This window comes from Nycticebus coucang, chromosome 22 (genome assembly GCF_027406575.1).
Source record: "Nycticebus coucang isolate mNycCou1 chromosome 22, mNycCou1.pri, whole genome shotgun sequence".
Lineage (NCBI taxonomy): Eukaryota > Metazoa > Chordata > Mammalia > Primates > Lorisidae > Nycticebus > Nycticebus coucang.
In genome coordinates this window covers 49,431,822-49,453,709 of record NC_069801.1, presented here as the reverse complement: position 1 = coordinate 49,453,709, position 21,888 = coordinate 49,431,822, and the positions used below count along the sequence as shown (strand labels likewise).

The following is a 21,888-nucleotide window of genomic DNA, read 5'->3' as shown; positions in this document are numbered from 1 at the left end:
CCTTCTGCCCCAGCTGAGGTCTTGGGATCAGAATCCCCAGTATCAGAAGGGAAAGAAGCTATAGAAGGAAAGGGTGGTCAGGGAGAACACATTGGGAACTAAAAATTATGCTCTATGCTTTTCATTATCTCCTCTAACCCTTACAGTACCTTGTGTAGTATTAATCTCTCCATTAAGAAAAATTAAAAACAACAAATGCATATTCATTATAAAATAATAAAGTAGGCTGGGTAGAATGGCTCACACCTGTGACCCTAGCACTCTGGGAGGTCAAAGTGGGAGGATCTCTTGAGCTCAGGAGTTCGAGACCCAGCCTGAGCAAGAACAAGACCCCATCTCTAAAAAAAATAGAAAAATTAGCAGGGTGTGGCGGTGGGTCCTTGTAGTCCCAGGTACTCACCTCGGTTTGAGGTTGCTGTGAGCTATGATGATGTCACTGTACTCTACTCTAGCCAGGATGACAGAGACTTTGTCTCCAAGAAACAAAAACGAAGAATAAACACAGATAATCTACTAAAAGAAAAAGCAAAAATCAGTAGAGTATGATGTGATGGCTCATGCCTATAATCCTAGATTTTGAGAGACCAACACTGATCACTTGACACCAGCAGTTTGAGACCAGCCTGGACAACATAGTGAGAGCCTATTTCTACTGAAAAATTAGCAAGGCTTGGTGGTGCATGCCTATAGTCTTAGCTGCTTAGGAGGCTGAGGCGGGAGGATTGCCTGAGCCCAGAGTAAAAACCCATCTATGGAAAAATCAATCAATCAATAAATAAAACTCACCCATAATTTCACCATACAGAAATATCTATTAATACCTTGCTATAAAGTCTTCCAGGTGCATACGTACACACAACTATGCACCCAGTTTATGAACAGGAAAACTGAGACCCAGAGAGGTTAAGTAACTTGCTCAAGGATAAGAAGTTGCAGTCACTTGCTGTGTGAGCTTAGGCTCGTTACTTTCCCTCTCTGTATATAGGCCAGTGAGATGGAGAGTGTGAAGTATGGCACTGAGCAAGCCTTAAGAGGAAGCAGCTTCTGTGCAGTTCCTGAAACAGTGCTCTCCAGACCTCTACAACTTTGTCTCCAGGAGCCATGTTTCCCCCCACCCTCCTTGGGAGGGTTAGGAAAGAAATGTCCCTTCATTATGGTCGGCCATGCAGCCTGGTGACTGAATCAATAGACATGACAACTTGAGGGCAACCTGTGGCTCAAGAAGCTGGTTCTGCTCAATGTGACACAGTGATCAATGGCCCAGGCAGGACTAGTACCCAGGCTTTGCCACCTGTCTGGTCTGCAGTGGGTTCCTGGCTCCTGGACCACACAGAACACCGGTAGCCCTGCCTCTCCTTTGCCTCCTGTGCCCAGCTGTGCCTGTCTGACTGTGTGGATGCTGCCGCCAACTGGACCCACCCTCAGCTCCCGCATGCCAGCCTGGCTTAGGCACTTCCCAGCTTGCTGGTCACCAGAGCTAGAGAAACAAAGGGAGGGTGAGACCTGCATCAGGTCTCTCTAAGTGCCAGGTCAGGAAGGATGCTTTCCCTTCTCTTCAAGAATAAAGTCAAGAATAAAGTTCTTGTAATCCTAGCACTCTGGGAGACTGAGGCAGGTGGATAGCTTAATCTCAGGAGTTCAAGACCAGCCTAAGCAAGAGCAAGACTCCATCTCTATTAAAAATAGAAGAACTAGGGCAGCACCTTTGGCTCAAAGGAGTAGGGCACCGCCCCATATGCCGGAGGTGGCGGGTTCAAACCCACCCCTGGCCAAAAACTACAAAAAAAAAAAAAAAAAATTGAAGAACTAGCTGGGTGTCATGGTGGGCTCCTGTAGTCCCAGCTACTCAGGAGGATTGCCTGAGCCCAGGAGGTTTGAGGTTGCTGTAAACTATGACACCACAGCACTCTACCAGGGAGACTGTCTAAAAAAAAGAAGTTCTTGTGTCTAGTTCTGAGAGAGGTAACTTAGCCTCAGTTAAATCTAGGGACACAGCCAGCCTGGAGTGATTCTAGCCAGGTGCTTCTCCACTCTGTCGCCACCCTTTCCTTTTAGGTTTTGGTGGGGTTTTTTTGTTTTGTTTTGTTTTGTTTTGTATAGACAGAGTCTCACTTTATCGCCCTCGGTAGAGTGCTGTGGCGTCACAGCGCACAGCAACCTCCAGCTCTTGGGCTTAGGCGATTCTCTTATCTCAGCCTCCCGAGTACCTGGGACTATAGGCACCCGCCAAAACGCCCGGCTATTTTTTTTTTTGTTGTTGTTGTTGTTGTTGTAGTTTGGCTGGGGCTGGGTTTGAATCCGCCACCCTTGGTATATGGGGCCGGCGCCCTACTCACTGAGCCACAGGCGCCCCCCTTGTTTTGTTTTTTGAGACAGAGGCTCAAGCTGTCACCCTGGGTAGAGTGCCATGGTGTCATAGCTCACAACAACCTCCAACTCTTGCACTTAAGTGATCCTCTTGCCTCAGTTTATCTATTTTTAATAGAGATGGGATCTTGCTTTTGCTCAGGCTGGTCTCAAACTCGTGAGCTCAAGCAATCCACTCGCCTTGGCCTCCCAGAGTGCTAGGGTTACAAGCGTGAGCCACTGTGCCCGGCTTCCTTTTAGGTTTTTGTTGGTTTTCTGTTTGTTCATTTTGCTGGGCAATCTTTAAGACACAGAAAATGCCATAAAGAGTAATACAACCCAAATACGCATTAACAGCTGAATGGATAAACCAATTATAGAATTTCCATATAATAAAATACTAGTCCTCAGTAAAAAGAAAGGAGCTACATGTATATGCAACATTTCTTTTTCTTTTTTTTTTTTTTTGTAGAGACAGAGTCTCACTGTACCGCCCTCGGGTAGAGTGCTGTGGCGTCACACGGCTCACAGCAACCTCTAACTCTTGGGCTTACGTGATTCTCTTGCCTCAGCCTCCTGAGCAGCTGGGACTACAGGCGCCCGCCACAATGCCCGGCTATTTTTTGTTGTTGTTGTTGTTGTTGCAGTTTGGCCGGGGCTGGGTTTGAACCTGCCACCTTTGGCATATGGGGCTGGCGCCCTACTCACTGAGCCACAGGCGCCACAATATAAACTTCATTTCTTTTTTTTTGTTGTTGTTGTTGCAGTTTGGCCGGGGCCGGGTTTGAACCCACCACCCTCGGTATATGGGGCCTGCACCTTACCGACTGAGCCACAGTTGCTGCCCTGTATATGCAACATTTCTATGTATCTCAAAGGTACTGTGGTGAGAAAAAGAAGCTGGACACAAAAGAGAACATACTGTTTGATTCCATTAATATAAAATTCAAGAACAAAAAAAAATTTCAAGAACAGGCAGAACTAACGGTGCCTGTGGCTCAGCGGGTAGGGCACCGGTCCCATATGCCGGAGGTGGTGGGTTCAAACCCAGCCCCGGCCAAAAAAAAAAAAAAGAATGGAGAGCATGGGCCAGGCGTGGTGGCTCACGCCTGTAGTCCCAGCACTGTGGGAGGCCGAGGCGGGTGGACTGTCTGAGCTCTGAGGTTTGAGACCAGTATGAGTAGCAGTGAGCCAGAGTAAGACCCCGTCTCTAGTAACAGAATCAAAAACAGCCAGACGGGCTCAGCGCCTGTGGCTCAAGCGGCTAAGGCGCCAGCCACATACACCTGAGCTGGCGGGTTCGAATCCAGCCCAGGCTGCCAAACAACAATGATGGCTACAACCAAAAAATAGCTGGGCATTGTGGTGGGCTTCTGTAGTCCCAGCTACTTGGGAGGCGGAGACAGGAGACTCGCTTGAGCCCAGGAGTTGGAGGTTGCTTTGAGTTGTGATGCCATGGCACTCTACCCAGGGTGACAGCTTGAGGCTCTGTCTCAAAAAGCAAACAAACAAACAAAGAAAACAGCCGGAACGTTGTGGTGGGCGTCTGTAATCCCAGCTACTGGGGAGGCAATGGGAAAGAGCGTCACCAGAGGAAGAAGAAAATGAACAAAAAGGGCGGCGCCTGTGGCTCAGTGAGTAGGGCGCCAGTCCCATATGCCGAGGGTGGCGGGTTCAAACCCAGCCCCGGCCAAACTGCAACCAAAAAATAGCCGGGCGTTGTGGCGGGCGCCTGTAGTCCCAGCTGCTCGGGAGGCTGAGGCAAGAGAATCGCGTAAGCCCAAGAGTTAGAGGTTGCTGTGAGCCGTGTGACGCCACGGCACTCTACCCGAGGGCGGTACAGTGAGACTCCCTTTCTACAAAAAAAAAAAAAAAAAGAAAATGAACAAAAAAAAAAGAGTACTTTAAACGAAGAAGAATGAACGAGTAAGCTGAAATTAAAAATAAAATAAAAAATAAAAAAGTATGGAGAGCATGGCACTACAGTGAAATACGCAAATAAAAACAAATTCGTATAATGACTTAAATGTATGAGATGTTAGAGTTGACATCATAGACTACTTTTGCTTTGAAATGACTGTGGCTTCAGTAAAATCATATTTAAATTTAAAAAGAAGAAGAAGAATGGCGAGCAGAGCAGTGGTAGGTAAGGCCAGGCTCAGGGCTGATTCCAAACAGGCACAAAGGGTGATAACAGATGGTGGAAATGTGCTGTATTTTGATTGTGGTGGTGGTTACATGAATGTACATATCTGTCAAGAGTCCCCAAATGGTATACTTAAAATAGGTCTATTTTGTCATTTTAAAATACATCTCGGCTCGGCACCTGTGGCTCAAGCAGCTAACATACACTTGAGCTGGTGGATTTGAATCGAGCCCGGGCCCACCAAACAACAGTGATGGTTGCAACCAAAAAATAGCCGGGTGTTATGGCGGGCGCCTGTAGTCTCAGTTACTTGGGAGGTGGAGGCAGGAGAATCGCTTGAGCCCAGGAGTTTGAGGTTGCTGTGAGCTATGATGCCATGGCACTCTATCAAGGGTGACAAAGTGAGACTCTGTCTCAAAAAATAATAATAATAGTAATAAAGAACATGGGAATGATAAATACCAAATTTGAGAGAGCAATTATCTCTTGGTGGACTAGGGAGGACTACACAAGGGATTTCAAGCCAGAATGATCAATCATTTTGTTTCTTTTTTTTTTTTTAGACAGAGCCTCAAACTGTCACCCTGGGTAGAGTGCTGTGGCATCACAGCTCACAGCAACCTCCAACTCCTGGGCTCAAGCAATTCTGCATCCGCCTCCCAAGTAGAATCATTTTGTTTCTTAAACTGAGTGGAGGATAAAGCTGGCCCCATATGAATTTTAGAATTATTTATTTCTTTAGCTGTGAAAAATGACATTGGAATTTTGATAGGGATCACATTGAATCTATAATATATGTTTATCTTCTTATTGAGTTGTAACAGTCCTGGATACAAATCCTTAATTAAATGTAGTAGAACCTCTGTGAGTTGACCACCCAGAGGACCGTAACAAACTGGTCAACATACAGAAGCAATCACATGAAGAACTAGGCCAACTGTACTGATACCTACATCTGCTTTACTTTCTCATACAGCTTTTATTAAAGGAGCATATCGTATGAAATTACACATAATCAAAACACAATAAAATCATACATGTGGAGCCAGGTGCATTGGCTCATGTCTGTAATCCCGGCACTTAGGTGGCCGAGGCCGGTGGATTGCCTGAGCTCAGGAGTTCAAGACCAGCCTGAGTCAGAGCGAGACCCCTGTCTCTAAAAATCGCCGGGCGTTGTGGCGAGCGCCTATAATCCCAGCTGCTTGGGAGGCTGAGGCAAGAGGATCACTTGTATCCTAAGTTTAAGATTGCTGTGAGCCAAGACGCCATGGCACTCTACCAGGCATCAAAGAGGGCTACAAAGTGAGACTCTGTCTGAAAAAAAAAAAAAAAATACATGTAGTATTACACAAAATCAGAACATTTACTGTTTTCTCATGGTTTAATCATTCTTTCTGAAAAAAAAAAAGTCAATTTTGATCTCTTTCTTATTACAAATGTAAGTGGAGAAAGCACTCTCAATCCTGGCTACCCCACTCAGTATACCTGGGCATTTTTCCACAGCGCATGAGTTCAACTGCATTATCAGATACCTGACAGCCTCTTCTTTTGGAATCTCTGCAATTTCTGTCATCCTCACTTGCTGCTTCCACTTCATCAGCTGCTTCTTGCACGTTTACTCTGGTCTGTACTTTGGTCAGTATCTTTTGGGAAATGCTTCTGGGTTAGGTCCATTACAGGTTGCTACCTCATTATCCTTCGAACCTTCACAATCTATTCCTTTCTCTTCTGCCTTGGAAGATGGACTGTGTGCTGGGGCCAAAACATCGTGCTCTTGGGTTGTGACAAACCCAATTTTCTTAAATACTTCAGTATCATTTCTGGCTGAACTTTATTCCAGGCAGAACTTATACACAGGGCAGCATTTAGAGCAGTGATTTTCTTTTTTTTTTTTTTTTTAGAGACAGGGTCTTACTTTGTCGCCCTTGGTAAAGTACCATGGCCTCACACAGCTCACAGCAACCTCCAGCTTCTGGGCTTAGGTAATTCTCTTGCCTCAGCCTCCCGAGTAGCTGGGACTACAGGCACCCGCCACAACGCCCAGCTAGGGCATCAGGTTTTTTTGTTTTTTTGTGTTTTTTTTTGGCATCAGGTTTTTGAATGGGCATGTCTTTGTCAATTTGCCAATCACCAAAGGCATTACTTCTTCTCCAGTTGAGCTAGACAAAACAGAAGTGTGAAATGTTCTTTGGAAAAATTTTTTTTTTGAGACAGAGTGTATCACCCTGGGTAGAGTTCTGTGGCATCATAGCTCACAGCAACCTCAAATTCTTGGGCTCAAGCGATCCTCTTGCCTCAGCCTCCCAAGTAGCTGGGACTATAGGTACCTGCCATAACACCCAGCTTATTTTTAGAGATGGGGTCTTGCTCTTGCTTAGGCTGGTCTCAAATTCCTGAGCGGGGGCAATCCATCCCCTTCAGCCTCCCAGAGTGCTAGGATTACAGATGTGAGCCATCGTGCCTGGCTTATCCACAACTTCTACTGGAACTTCACTGGATTCACCACACAAGATGTTCTGGGAGATCTTGTGTCACAGTTTAAATTTCTCGAGCCAGCCACTTGTTGCTAGGAAATCTGCTACCGCCAATGCTAATTGCCAGAGATTCAGGTAATTAACTGCCCTCATTTGTTTGAACCAGCTTAATGCAGCTTTACTGACTCATTGAGGCAAACGTTCCTCCCTTTCTGTGAGAGTTCTCTGCTTTCCTTACCATACCTCTCCAGGTACTCATGTTTACGTTTTTGGATGTTGCTTACTGTGGTCTTGTTAATAGCAAAATGTTCTGGCATCTTTCTTTGGCTGCTGCTTTCCAGAAAATGTAGAAGATCAATCTTTTCCTTCAATGTCAGTTCTTTGGAGTTCTTTCCTTTGGGCCATCATGTCCTAATTAACTGTTTTGGTGATCGTAGGTTATACTTACAATTCAAACCAGTGTGTCATATTGAAAAATCTTCCACCACACTTGATAAACAATAGGATGTTAGGCCTAATCCAACACCTGCTAATAATAAAAAACAAAAGAAGAACTTACACTAAAGAAAAAATAATACAACTAAGGGGCAAAGTCCGTACTTTCTACCCTTTGGTGGAGAGTTGACTCAACTGGTCAAGTTATGGAGGGTAAATTAATATTGTGTGTCACAGTCTTAAGTGGTCAAAGTACAATTTACAGAGGTCAATATATAGAGGTCAGCCTTGCATTGAGTGTATGTGGCATGTGTCTAGTCTATGAAAAGTAGGTCAACTTAAGGAGGTGGTCTATATAGAAAGGTGGTCAACTATGGAGGTTCTGCTGTATGTGTGTGTGTGTATATATATATATATTTTTTTTTTTTTTTTTTTTGAGACAGAGTCTCACTCAGTTGCCCAGGGTAGAGTGCTGTGGTGTTATTGCTCACAGCAACCTTAAACTCTTGGACTCAATTGATCCTCTTGCCTCAGCCTCCTGAGTAGCTAGGACTACAGGCGCCTGCCACAATGCCTGGCTATTTTTATTTATTTATTTATTTTAAAAGGCATTTTATTTAGACAACTAAAAACAATTAGATGTTCAGAAGTGGCTATTTTTAGAAACCAGGTCTCACACTCACTCAGGCTGGTCTCCAACTCTTGAGCTCAAGTGATCTGCCTGCCTCAGCCTCCCACAGTCCTGGGATTGCAGGTGTGAGCCACCTCGCCTGGCCTTGCTGTATATTATTGTAGACACTTTTCTCTAGTCTATGGCTTGCCTTTTCTTTTTCTTTTTTTGCCCCAGAAGTGTCTTTCTTTTCTTTTTTTCTTTGACAGAGTCTCAATTTGTCACCCTATGTAAAGTGCCATGGCATCATAGCTCATAGTAATCTCAAACTCTCCAGCTCAGGCGATCTTCTTGCCTTAGCCTCTCCAGTATCTTGGACTACAGGCGCCCACCACCACATCTGTCTAGTTCTTCTATGTTTAGTAGAGATGGAGTCTTGCTCTTGCTTAGTCTGATCTCAAACTCCTGAGCTCAAGCGATCCTCCAGCTTTAGCCCCCCAGAGTGTTGAGATTGCAGGCATGAGCCGCCTTGTCTGGCCTCAGAAGTGTCTTTTAAAAAGCAAAAATTTGGTTGGGCGGCTCCTGTGGCTCAGTCGGTAAGGCACAGGCCCCATATACCAAGGGTGGCGGGTTCAAACCCGACCCCGGCTGAACTGCAACCAAAAAAAAAAACAGAGAAAAAAAAAATAGCCGGGCCTTGTGGCGGGCGCCTGTAGTCCCAGCTACTCGGGAGGCTGAGGCAAGAGAATCGCTTAAGCCCAGGAGTTGGAGGTTGCTGTGAGCTGTGTGAGGCCACGGCACTCTACCGAGGGCCATAAAGTGAGACTCTGTCTCTACAAAAAAAAAGCAAAAATTTGGGCTGGGGTGGTGGCTCACTCCTGTAATCCTAGGGTAGATGTCTGGCCCTTTCCCAGGATCAGTGTCTCCAACCTGAAACCAGCCCTGTCCTTGCTGAAGCTATACCAGAGTCCAGGAAGCAAATAGTATAGGGGAAGTCAAGAATGTTGGAACCAGACCAGGCTGGACTGCAGTTTCCACGTGGCAACTGACTTGCTAGGTGATCTTGGACACCTCACTTAGCCTCATCTGTAAGATACAGGTATATGAGCATTCAGTAAAGGTTAGTTCTGTTCTTCCTTCCACTGCGCTGAGAGCAAGGATCGGATCCCACATTGGCTCCACATACAGAAAACTGTAGCCTTTTTTTTTTTTTTTTTGTAGAGACAGAGTCTCACTTTACTGCCCTCGGTAGAGTGCCGTGGCGTCACACAGCTCACAGAAACCTCCAGCTCTTGGGCTTATGTGATTCTCTTGCCTCAGCCTCCTGAGCAGCTGGGACTACAGGCACCCGCCACAACGCCCGGCTATTTTTTTTGTTGTTGTTGTTGCAGTTTGGCCGGGGCTGGGTTTGAACCCACCACCCTCGGCATATGGGGCCAGCACCCTACTCACTGAACCACAGGCGCCGCCCCAAACTGTAGCCTTTTTCTACAGAAGATTGTTAGTAAATTGTGTCAACCCCATGACTAAAATGACTACAATTGCTTTTTTTCTTGAACTGGGCAAGCCTGTTTCCTTCTCTAAGCCTCAATTTCCTTATCTTTTAAATGGGGATAGTAATACCTAAGTAACCACAAGAAGACTGAGTATTTGTAATGTGCCAGACACTGCATTGAATGCTTTATGGGTGTACTGTCATTTAATCATCACAATAGGTCTATGAGCTAGGTGCTATTTTTATCCCATGTCCTACAGAGGTCACTGAGACCCAAAGAGGTGAAATACTTTGTCCAAGAGTCACCCAGCTGCTAAGTGGCAGAACCAGGAAGTGAGTCTTGCTCTGTAATACTCTAGCCTAGGATTTCCCAACCAATTGACGTTTTGAGACAGACAATTCTTTGTTATGGGGAGAAGTCCCGTGCATCGTAGGCTAAATGTACAGCAGTATCTTTGGCCTCTGCCTACCAGATGCCAGTTGTATCCATCCCTCAGTTGTGACAACCGAAAATGTCCCCTTGGTACTTTTGAGCCCAGTGGTAAGCAAAATCACCCTCAGTTAAGAACCACTGCTCTGGCTGGGCACGGTGGTTCATGCCTATAATTCCAGCACTCTGGGAAACTGAGGCAGATGAACTCATGAGCTCTGGAGTTTGAGACCAGCCTGAGCAAGAATGAGATCCTGTCTCTACTGAAAATAGACCAACGAGGGCGGCGCCTGTGGCTCAGTGGGTAGGGCGCCAGCCCCATATACCGAGGGTGGTGGGTTCAAAGCTGGCCCTGGCCAAACTGCAACAAAAAAATAGCCGGGTGTTGTGGCAGGCACCTGTAGTCCCAGCTACTTGGGAGGGTGAGGCAAGAGAATCGCTTGGGCCCAGGAGTTGGAGGTTGCTATGAGCTGTGTGACGCCACGGCACTCTAACGAGGGCCATAAAATGAAACTCTGTCTCTAAAAAAAAAAAAAAAAAAATAGCTGGGCGTTGTGGTGGGCGCCTGTGGTCTCAGCTACTTGGGAGGCTGAGGCAAGAAAATCACCAAAGCAGTGCATCTTACAAGGGTACATGTGAAATTTAATAAAATGTAGAATATGGATGTCTTAACACAATAACTAAGAAAATGCCAGGAAGGCTATGTTAACCAGTGTGATGAAAATATGTCAAATGGTCTATAAAACCAGAGTATGGTGCCCCATGATCGCATTAATGTACACAGCTATGATTTAATAATAAAATAAAATAAAAAAGAAAATCACCGGGCGGCGCCTATGGCTCAATTGGTGAGGCGCCAGCCCCATATACCGAGGGTGGCAGGTTCAAACCCGGCCCTGGCCGAACTGCAACCAAAAAATAACCGGGCGTTGTGGCGGGTGCCTGTAGTCCCAGCTACTCGGGAGGCTGAGGCAAGAGAATCGCTTAAGCCCAGGAGTTGGAGGTTGCTGTGAGCTGTGTTGAGGCCATGGCACTCTACCGAGGGCCTTAAAGTGAAACTCTGTCTCTACAAAAAAAAAAAAAAAAAGAAAGAAAATCACCAAAGCCCCGGAGTTGGAGGTTGCTGTGAGCTGTGACAGCACAGCACTCTACCGAGGGCAATAAAGTGAGACTCTGTCTCTACAAAACAAACAAAAAAATAGAACAACTAGCGGGGCATTGTAGTGAGCGCCTATAGTCCCAGCTACTTGGGATGCTGAGGCAAGAGGATCTTTTGAGCCCAAAAGTTTGAGGTTGCTGTGAGCTGTGATGTCATGACACTCTACTGAGGGTGACAAAGTGAGACTGTTAAAAAAAAAAAAAAAAAAAAAACCCACTGTTCTATAGTCCACAGTCCTAGACAATGTCTTTCCTCTGTAATACAATAGAGCTAAGGAAGCTTCTTTCCTCCTAAGGCTCAGTAAAGGAAATCAACTGTAGACAGCTACTATACTAATGGGAACACTGTTTCATATCTCTTATGGGCCTGTTTCCACATATAAAGTGCCTTCTCAGACATCATTTTGTCATTTTTTCCTAAGCAAGAGATCATATGGGTGAAAGTGTCTAGCACAGTCCCTGGCACATACAAGATAAAATCCTATATTTCCTTTCATTGCCTAGACAAGCAATGAAGGTTAGCAAGGTTCTGACTATTCCAAGGTTACACAGCTGATAAGGGTATATTGTCATTTGTTATATTAATTTGCCTGTTAATTATTGTTTTCAACTCTTTTTCTATAATCCTAAGAAGAATTTCTTCTTTCACTGGAAGGAATAAGGCAAATCAGAAGAATCTTAGCATCTTTGTTTGCTAGAGTCAAATGGATATCACAAGCTATCTAGTTTAACTCCTTAGTGCTTGGTTCTCAACCCATCTGGGTTGCCAGATGAAATACAGGATGAGAGGATAAATTTGAATTTCAGATGAACTACAAATACTTTTCATTTTGTTTTGTTTTTTGAAGACAGGTTTTTTTTTTTTTTGAGACATAGTCTCACCTTGATGCCCTTGGTAGAGTGCCGTGGCATCATAGATCACAGCAACCTCAAACTCCTGAGCTCAAGTAATCCATCTACCTCGGCCTCCCAGAGTGCTGGGATTACAGGTGTGAGCCACCACACGTGGCCTGGAGACAGGATCTTATTCTGTTGCCCAGGATAGAGTGCAGTGGCCTAATCATAGTTCACTGCAGCCTCAACTCCTGGGCTTAAGTGATATCTAAGTAGCTAGGACTATAGGTACACACCACCACACCTAGATAGTTTAAAATTTTTTTATAGAGACAGGGTCTCACTATGTTGCCCAGACTGATCTTCAACTGTTGGCTCAAGCAATCCTCCCTGGGCCTCCACAAATGCTGGGATTACAGGTGTGAGCCACTGCACTTGGCGAGTGCCCTTTTATACCTGTTGTTGGCTCCCTGTACTTCTTCCTGGTGCTTATCATAATTGTAATTATATAATAATTGGTGTAATTATTTGTTTATCCTTATAATTAAGGTTTATCTTTTCCACTATTCTCTAAGTGTCATACAGTTGGGAACATACTTTTTTTTTTGAGACAGAGTCTCACTTTGTTGCCCCAGGTAGAGTGCTGTGGCATCACAGTTCACAGCAATCTCCAACTGTTGGGCTTAAGCGATTCTCTTGCCTCAGCCTCCCAGGTAGCTGGGACTACATGCACCCGCCACAATGGCCTGGCTATTTTTTGTTTTTTTCTTTTTTGGTTTTTGGCCAGGGCTGGGTTTGAACCCGCCACCTCTGGCATATGGGACCGGTGCCCTACTCCTTGAGCCACAGGCGCCGCCGCCTGGCTATTTTTTGGTTGTAGTTGTCTTTGTTATTTGGCAGGCCTGGGCTGTATTTGAACCTGTCAGCTTCAGTGTATGTGGCTGGTGCCCTAGCTGCCGAGCTACAGGTGCTGAGCCTTTTTTTTTTCTTTTTAAAAGGTAAATGGTCTTGCTCTGTCACCCAGGCTGAAGTATAGTGGTATCATAATAGGTCACATAGCCTCCAATTCCTAGGCTCAAAGAATCTCCCTGCCTCAGCCTCCCAAATTGCTGGGATTACAGGCATGAAGCACTACGCTCAGCTCAGAACATGGCCTGTTTTGTTTACTGACATATAATTATGGCTCCAGAAACATTTGTTGATGAATGAACGTCCTTTCCAAACACAGTGTTCCAGGAAGTCTTTTCACAGTCACATCCTCCTCCTTCCACCCTCCACCCTGGCTCACAGAAGCAGATAAGTACATTAATTAGGTTGGGTCCTCTTTTTCTCTCAGGAACTGACGTTGATGTTGAAAGAGAATCATCTGTGGGTGAAAGGAGACCCCCCCCCCTCCAGCAAAAGATAAAGGCCTTTCTCATATCTATAGCCAGAAATGACCTTCTCCTCTAACTCCTAACTGGTGGTATCTTGCTTTTTTTTTTGAGACAGAGTTTCACTATGTCGCTCTTGGTAGAGTACTATGGCTTCACAGCTCACAGCAACCTCAAACTCTTGGGCTTAAGTGATTCTCTTGCCTCAGCCTCCTGAGTAGCTGGGACTATAGGCACCCGCCACAATGCCAGGCTATTTTTTGTTGTAGTTGTCATTGTTGTTTGGCAGGCCCAGGCTGGGTTTGATCCCGCCAGTTCTGGTATATGTGGCTGGTGTCTAGTTGCTGAGCTGGTATTTGGCTTTCTAATCTGCTCTAAACTCAGCCGATAGCTAAGGGGTCAGTAATAAGATTTAACACAAAAGTATAATACCAATTAATAACTAAGGTGTAGCAAATAGCTAAGCTATTAAGTACTAAGGCATAACCTAGGCCGGGTGTGGTGCATCACGTTTGTAATCCCGGCACTCTGGGAGGACAAGGTGGGTGGATTGCTGGAGCTCACCAGTTCCAGAGCAGCCTGAGCAAAAGCGAGACCCTGTCTCTACTAAAAATAGAAAAACTGAGGCAGGAGGATCACTTGAGCCCAAGAGTTTGAGGTTGCTGTGAGTTATGATGCCATGGCGCTCCACCCAGGGTGATAGCTTGAGACTGTCTCAAAAAAAAAAAAAAAAGGGCATAACCTAATAAATATGGTATTTGGTTTATAAATAAGATGTTAAAGGCCAGGCACCATAGCTCTGCCTATAATCCTAGCACTCTGGGAGGCTAAGGTGGTAGGATTAATTGAGCTCAGGCGTTTGGGACCAGCGTGAGCAAGAGTGAGATTCTGGGCTCAGCGCCGTAGCTCAGTGAGTAGGGCGCCAGCCACATACACCGAGGCTGATGAGTTCAAGCCCGGCCCAGGCCTGCTAAACAACAATGACAACTGCAACAAAAAATAGCTGGGCATTGTGGCAGGTGCCTATAGTCCCAGCTGCTTAGGAGGCTGAGTCAAGAGAATCACTTAAGTCCAAGAGTTAGAGGTTGCCGTGAGCTGTGACGCTATGGCACCCTATTAAGGGTGACATAGTGAGACATTGTCTCAAAGAAAAAAAAAAAGAAAAGAAAAATTAGCCGGGCATTGTGGCAGGCACCTGTAGTCCCAGATACCTGGGAGGCTGAGGCAAAAGGATCACTTGAACCCAGGAATTTGAGGTTCCTGTGAGGTAGGCTGATGCCACAACACTGTAGTCTGGGGTAACAGAGTGAGACTCTGTCTCAAAATAAAAAACAAATAAAATAAAAAATAAATAAGATGTTAGAAGATGATCAGTGTTAGTAGATAATCAGATGTTATTAAGAACACCTCAAGTGTTAGCTGATAACTAAAGGATTAAATTAAAACCAAGATGTTGGCAGATAGTGGTTAACCAATGACTAAGGTACAGTTGACGAGGATTTAAAGTGACATTTTTCCTAGAGACCCTTGCACATGTTAGATAGAAGGGACTTGCAACAGCAGAAAGCTGATAGGTTTATAGGAATGCAGGTCTAATTGGAGTGTAAAATCCTCAGCTGGACTCTCAATTTCTGGGGAAACGTTTGCTCTTCTTTGGTTTCAAGATAGTCTGGTCAGGGGCAGACAGGGACTGGAGTTCAAAATGCTTACCATGTAATTCAATTTAATCTGCTAAGGGCACTGTGCTGAAGTGGGGGAAGGGAGGGCAGCTGCTTAAATGATGAGAATAGAGTGTTATGAGTGAGTGAGCAAATGAGGGATTGTGGGGCCGGGCATGGTGGCCCATGTCTGTAATCCTAGCACTTAGGGAGGCAGAGGTAGGAGGGTTGCATGAGGCAAGAGTTTGAAACCAGCCTGGGCAATGGTGAGACCCCCTTCTTACCCCCATCTCTCCAAAAAAAAAAAGCCTGGTGTGGTGGCATGTGTGTAGTCCTAGCCACTGAGGAGGCTGAGGCAGGAGAAGTGCAAAACAGAAAAAAAGGAAAGAGAAAAGGCTAGAGGGGTACAAAGGCTGGGTGGAAGGAAGTGCAGAGATGCCAGGCAAACGTGACGGTGAGTTTAGTTCTGGACGTGTTGAACTGAGGTGTCTGTAGAGATGCCCAGTAGGCAGGTGGATATGAGTCCAGTATCGATACAAGGTAAAGATTTGGGTGTCATCAGTGTACGGGTGGTCAAAACCATGAGAACAAAACCATGAGACGGTTATGGAAGTACGTGGGGGGAGAAAAGGGACCAGACTGGAACCCCAAGGAAGCCCCATGGGAAGGGATAGGAGGAGAAGGAAGCAGCGCTCAGAGAGAGGGGGGAACTCAGGGAAGACGGGCAGGAGGGAAGAGCGGGTCAGGGAGAAGAGCGTCGCAGCAGGGGCAGATGTGTCTTGAGGTCAAGGAGGATAAGGTCAGAGGGATGTTCACTGGATTTCGCAGTAAGGAGCTAAGTGATGGCCTCCGTGAGTGCAGTGAGTTAAGGCACAAATATGGGTGGTAGAGGCAGTGGGGAGGGGGAGGCGGGAGCTGTGGGAGAATGTAGTTCCAAGATGTCTATCAGGTACATTTCAGATATCTAGGTTTCACTGTGTGTGCGTGTGTGTGTACACGTTCACACGAGCATATGTAGAGCAGGAGCTTAGAGGGGGGAGTGGAAGGGCAGGCTGGAGACAACCAGGGCGGCTTGTGGTCAGTCTAAACAGGGTGAGAATCTATGGCCTTCTGATCACAAGATCGTTCTTTTATAAGCATCAAAAGAGGCCAGAAAAGTTTCGTGTTTCTCTTCTGTACCCCCTTATTTTTTATTTGTTTTTAATTTAATTTTTTTATTTTTTTAATTTTATAATTTTAATTTTTTTAAAAATTGTTTAAATTTTTTTTTTTTTTTGGAGGCAGAGTCTCACTTATTAACTCTTAGTAGAGTGCTAAGAGTTAATACACAGCTCACAGCAACCTCCAAATCCTTGGGCTTAGGAGATTCTCCAGCCTCAGCCTCCCAAGTAGCTGGGACTACAGGCACCTGCCACAACGCCTGGCCACCTTTTTGTTGCAGTTTGGCAGGGGCTGGGTTCGAACCCACCACCCACAGTATATGGGGCTGGTGCCACAGGCGCTGCCCACGTACCCTTTTCTTCTTCTTTTTTTTTTTTTGTAGAGATGGAGTCTCACTTTATCATCCTCAGTAGAGTGCCATGGCCTCACACAGCTCACAGCAACCTCCAACTCCTGGGCTTAGGCGATTCTCTTGCCTCAGCCTCCGAAGTAGCTGGGACTACAGGCGCCCGCCACAACGCCCGGCTATTTTTTGTTGTTGTTGCAGTTTGGCTGGGGCCCGGGCTATTTTTTGTTGTTGTTGCAGTTTGGCTGGGGCCCGGGCCGAACCTGCCACCCTCGGTATATGGGGCTGGCGCCCCACCCACGGAGCCTTAGGTGCCGCCCCCACGTACCCCTTTTAATGAAAGGATTTGTTATGTAAAATTTGAATTCGGTCAGATGACCACACTTAAGGACCAGGAAGGCCACAAGTTTCCCTAAGGTTCCCCACTGTTGGCGCTGAAGCTTTTGAGAAGGATCATTAAAGGAGACTGTAAGAACAACACAGTCAACCCTTTTGTTCTTCAGTGGGAAAATGGAGGACAGCAGAGAGGGAGCAAGGTGCTCAGTCTGTGACTCAGTCAGGACTTGCATCTGAGTCTCCAGACTTCTAGAAGACTGGCCTTGGGTGAAGTGAGTTTGACTTTTTTTTTTTTTTTTTCAGTTTTTGGCCAGGGCCGGGTTTGAACCCGCCACTTCTGGTATATGGAGCCTGTGCCCTACTCCTTTGAGCCACAGGTGTAGCCTTGAATATGACATTCTTATTGGCCAATGATTTACCAAGCCCAGTGACTTTGCCCATCACTCCAGTTTTCAGCTGTCTCTTTTTATGCTTGTATAAAAGTATGTATTTTACATACAAAATTCAAACATTACAGAAATATTTAATGAAAATGACTCCTGTTACCTCACTCTACCACCTCAAGGACAACCGCCATTAACAGTTTGGTTTATGTTTTTCCCCTTTCTCCACTTAACGTTGTACATTTTTTTATTTTATTTCTTCTTTTTTTCTTTTGAGACAGAGTCTATGTCGCCCTCCGTAGAGTGTGGTGGCATCATAGCTCACAGCAATCTCAAACTCTTGGGCTCAAGCAATTCTCTTGCCTCAGCCTCCCAAGCAGCTGGGACCACAGGTGCCCGCCACAACACCTGGCTATTTTTTGGCTGCAGTTGTCGTTGTTTAGCAGACCCGGGCCAGGCTCGAACCTGCCAGCTTTGGTGTATGTGGCCAGCGCCCTACTCACTGAGCTACGGGTGCCAAACCAGTGCCCAGCTATTTTTTTAGAGCAAGGTCTTGCTCTGGCTCAGGCTGGTCTTGACCCTGTGGGCTCAGTCAATCTACCCGCCTCAGGCTCCCAAGTGCTGGGATTACAGGTGTGAGCCACCGCACCCAGCCTCATTCTGTATAATAACTTACTTTTTTTCACTTTTGGACAACTTTCCATGGTGGTATATAGAGATATAATTCATTTTAACTATGATCTTTTCATTTGGATTTGTGCCATAATTTATTATCAGACCTATATTGATGGGCATATGAGAAGCATTGAGATTTTCCCTATTCTGAACAGTGTACATACATATTATTATACATTTGGGGGTCTTTTATAATAGTAAGGGAAATGACAGGGCAAAGGGTATGAACATTTTGTTTTAAAAGGTATTGCAGGCTGGGCGCCGTGTCTTACACCTGTAATCCTAGCACTGTGGGAGGCCAAGGCAGGTGGATTGCAGGTGGAGCTCACAAATTTAAGACGCCTGAGCAAAATCAAGACCCTGTCTCTACTAAAAAATAGAAAAACGAGGCAAGAGGATCACTTGAGCCCAAGAGTTTGAGGTTGCTGTGAGCTGGGATGCCACGGCTTTCCACCCAGGGTGACAGCTTGAGACTTTGTCTCAAAGAAAAAAAAAAAAAAGATACTGCCAAATCACACTCAAGAAACTTGTGCCAATTTATTGTCCCACCAATGGTTTATGTGAATGCCCATTTCTCCACATCCTTACCAACAATAGGTATTATCATTTTCAAACTCTGTCAAACTTGAATGAGCCTGAACATCTTTTCATATCCTATATTCTTTCATGAATTATCTATTCATATCTTTTGCCTATTTATTATTGTAGAATACTTTTGGTCAGTGAATTCTTATTGGGTAATAATGATTAGCTTGATTTTTAAAAAGGCCTCCAGGCCAGCCGTGGTGGCTCATACCTGTAATCCTAGCACTTTGGGAGGCTGAGGCTGGTGGATCACTTGAGCTCAGGAGTTCTAGACCAACATGAGCAAGAGTGAGACCCCCTACCTCTACTAAAAGTAGAAAAACTAGCCGGGCAGGTGGTGGGTGCCTGTAGTCCCAGTTACTTGGGAGGCTGAGGCAAGATCACTTGAGCCCAAGAATTTGAGGTTCTTGTGAGCTTTGACATCATGGGACTCTAGCCCAGGCAACGGAGTGAGACTCTGTCTCAAAAAGGAAAAAATTAATAAATAAAATAAAATTTAAAAAGGCCCAGAAGCCTTTGTACCAAGTTACTAACAGTGAATAAGATGATAGGAAGTGAGGAAGATACATTCATTTTTATTTTATATTGTCCTATATTGCTTGGATTTTTACAATGAACTTGCATTTCTTTTGCAATTAAAAAAATAATAGGCTCAGCACTCATAGCACAGTGGTTATGGCACTTGCCACATGCACTGAGGGCAATGGGTTCGAACCTGACCTGGGCCAGCTAAATGACAATTGCAAGAAAAAAATAGCTGGGTATTGTGGCGGGCACCTGTAGTCCCAGCTACTTGGGAAGCTGAGGCAAGAGAATCGCTTAAGCCCAAGTTTAAGGTTGCTGTGAGCTGTGATGTCAGGGCACTGTACTAAGGGCAACATAGTGAGACTGTCTCAAAAAAAAAAATAAATAAATGAAATTTAAAAAAAATAATAATACTGAGGCAGGAGAATCACATAAGCCCAAGAGTTGGAGGTTGCTGTGAGCCATGTGACGCCACGGCACTCTACCGGAGGGCGGTATAGTGAGACTCTGTCTCTACAAAAAAAAAATAAATAAATAATAATAATAATAATACAGGCTGGGTGTGGTGGTCACACCTGTAATCCTAGCACTGTGGGAGGCCAGTGGATTGCTAGAGCTAACGAGTTGGAAACCAGCCTGAGCAAGAGTGAGACCCCATTTCTACTAAAAATAGAAAAACTAGCCAGGCGTTGTGGCATCACCTGTAGCCCCACCTACTTGGGAGGCTGAGGCAAGAGGATCACTTGAGCCTAGGAGTTTGAGGTTGCTGTGGGGTGGCGCCTGTGGCTCAAGGAGTAGGGCGCCGGTCCCATATGCCGGAGGTGGTGGGTTCAGGCCCAGCCCCGGCCAAAAAAAAAAAAAAAAAGAGGTTGCTGTGAACTGTGATGCCACAGCACTCTAGCCTGAGGCAACAAAGTGAGACTCTTGTCTCAAAAAATAATAATACAGGGCGGCACCTGTAGCTCAGTCAGTAGGGTGCCGGCCCCATATACGGAGGTGGCAGGTTCAAACCGATCCCCGCCGAACTGCAACAACAACAAAAAAATAGCCAGGTGTTGAGGCAAGCACCTGTAGTCCCAGCTACTTGGGAGGCTGAGGCAAGAGAATTGCTTAAGCCCAGGAGTTGGAGGTTGCTGTGAGCTGTGTGATGCCACGGCACTCTACTGAGGGCCATAAAGTGAGACTCTGTCTCTACAAAAAAAAAAATAAATAAAGAATAATAATAATAATATAGAGAAAACAACTACTCTACTAGTAAATGTTTGCGCTGGAGTCCCATTGGCTGGAAATTCATGTTGGATGAGAGTTTTTATTGATAACAAGTGTTTTTTTCATTTGTATGCAAAAAACATTTATTGAATGTTTCCTATTTCTCTAGCACTGCCTTAGGCACTTTCACAGATATTTCATCCTAATCCTCACAACAGCCCTGTGAGGTAGGAATTGGTCCCATTTTACAGAGGTCTTTATGGGTGGGAGATTATTGCTTGATACTTCTATTTGCCACATTTTATATTGGCTAGAGGTTCTTACTGGCTGACCAGTCACTGGTCAAGAGTTCTCATTAGCCAGGAACTCCTATTTGTTGCTCTAAGATTTAAATAATCAAAATGACAGTGGCTGGGTGTCGTGGCTCACACCTAGCAGTTTGGGAGGCCAAGGCTGGTAGAATGTTTGAACTCAGGAATCCAAGACAAGCATAAGCAAGAGTGAGACCCTGTCTCTACTAAAAATAGAAAAACTAGCCAGGTGTTGTGGTAGGCACTGTAGTCCCAGCTACTCAGGAGGCTGAGGCAAGAGGATCACTTGAGCCCAAGAGTTTAAAGTTGTTGTGAGTTATGATGCCACGGCACTCATTCCAGGGGCAACGGAGTAAGACTGTATAAAAAAAAAATGATAGGACTTTCCCCCACATGAGTAAGAGTGAAGGAAGGAGAGTTATTGTGTCTCTCCCTTTGAAGCACCATCTGAGTTTACACTGGTAGGGATAGGTGGATATGGGGGAGGGGAGTGTAGGAAACAGTGGTTATAAGTCTTCTCGCTTCTGCAGGATGAGCTTCCTCACCAGTGCTGTGATCTGGGGCTTGACCTCATCCACTGACACAGTGGGGTCCCAAGCCCCTACCACCTTTCCATCTGGGGCCACCAGATACTTCCAGAAGTTCCAGGTGGGCTCCTTCCCAGAAGTCTCTAGAAAGAAAGGAAGAATGAGAACAAAATGTGCTTCCTGTGTCCCCTCTCCTGGAATTCCATTACCAGTGTCCGTCTTTCCCTTGAGGCAGTGTAATCCTGATGTCCAGCCCACACCCCAGACCACTTCAATCAGAATCTGTCAGGCTAAGACTGAGGCATCAGTATCTTTCAAAAGCTCTCCAGGACTGTAATCCTAGCATTCTGGGAGGCTGAGGCAGGTGGATTGCTCGAGCTCAGGAGTTCGAAACTAGCCTAAGCAAGACCCTGTCTCTAAAAAACAGCCAGACATCGTGGCAGGTGCCTATAGTCCCAGCTCCTCAGGAGACTGAGGCAAGAGGATCACTTGAACCCAAAGATGAGGTTGCTGTGAGCTATGATACCATGATACTCTACCTAGGGTGACAAAGTGAGACTCTGTCTCAAAAACAAAAAAGCTCTCCAGGAGGGTGGCACCTGTGGTTCAAAGGAGTAGGGTGCCGGCCCCACATGCCGGAGGTGGTGGGTTCAAACCCAGCCCCGGCCAAAAACTGTAAAAAAAAAAAAAGAATAAAAAAAAAAAAAAGCTCTCCAGGAGATTTTAATGCGGGGCCAAGCTTGAGAACCACTGCCTTAGGATTCTGTGAAGTATTTGATGAAGCTGTATCAAATTACCCTTTATTTATAACCTCAGACTACTGAACAGGCTATACCCTATTCTCTGATTAAATCTTAATGGTTTCCAAATG

The 21,888-nt window shown here is 45.5% G+C and overlaps 3 protein-coding genes across 10 annotated transcripts in view; 1 reads left to right on the top strand and 2 right to left on the bottom strand.

Moving 5' to 3' along the window:
- TUT4 (terminal uridylyl transferase 4) overlaps nucleotides 1-21,888 on the top strand; it is a 228,991-nt gene that overhangs the window by 3,682 nt on the left and 203,421 nt on the right. The gene's annotated exons all lie outside the window — the stretch shown is intronic.
- GPX7 (glutathione peroxidase 7) overlaps nucleotides 1-21,888 on the bottom strand; it is a 263,667-nt gene that overhangs the window by 235,479 nt on the left and 6,300 nt on the right. The window contains exon 3 of one of the 2 annotated variants that reach the window (XR_008376932.1): nucleotides 20,850-21,160. Coding sequence is in view for 1 of the 2 variants with exons in the window: in XM_053576535.1 (XP_053432510.1) it covers nucleotides 20,997-21,160 (164 nt within the window). In the remaining variant the exon portion in view is untranslated. Of the gene's footprint in view, nucleotides 1-20,238; nucleotides 21,161-21,888 lie in introns of those variants that run through there. The other variant, XM_053576535.1, reaches the window with a different exon arrangement.
- Nucleotides 10,090-20,264, bottom strand: LOC128574731 (protein GVQW1-like; the record flags this gene model as incomplete). Its single annotated transcript, XM_053575559.1, has 4 exons — nucleotides 20,223-20,264; nucleotides 20,047-20,103; nucleotides 18,657-18,714; nucleotides 10,090-10,106 (listed from the first exon to the last, which is right to left on the bottom strand). Coding segments are annotated over exons 1-4 (174 nt in total), but the record flags the coding sequence as incomplete, so codon positions are not given.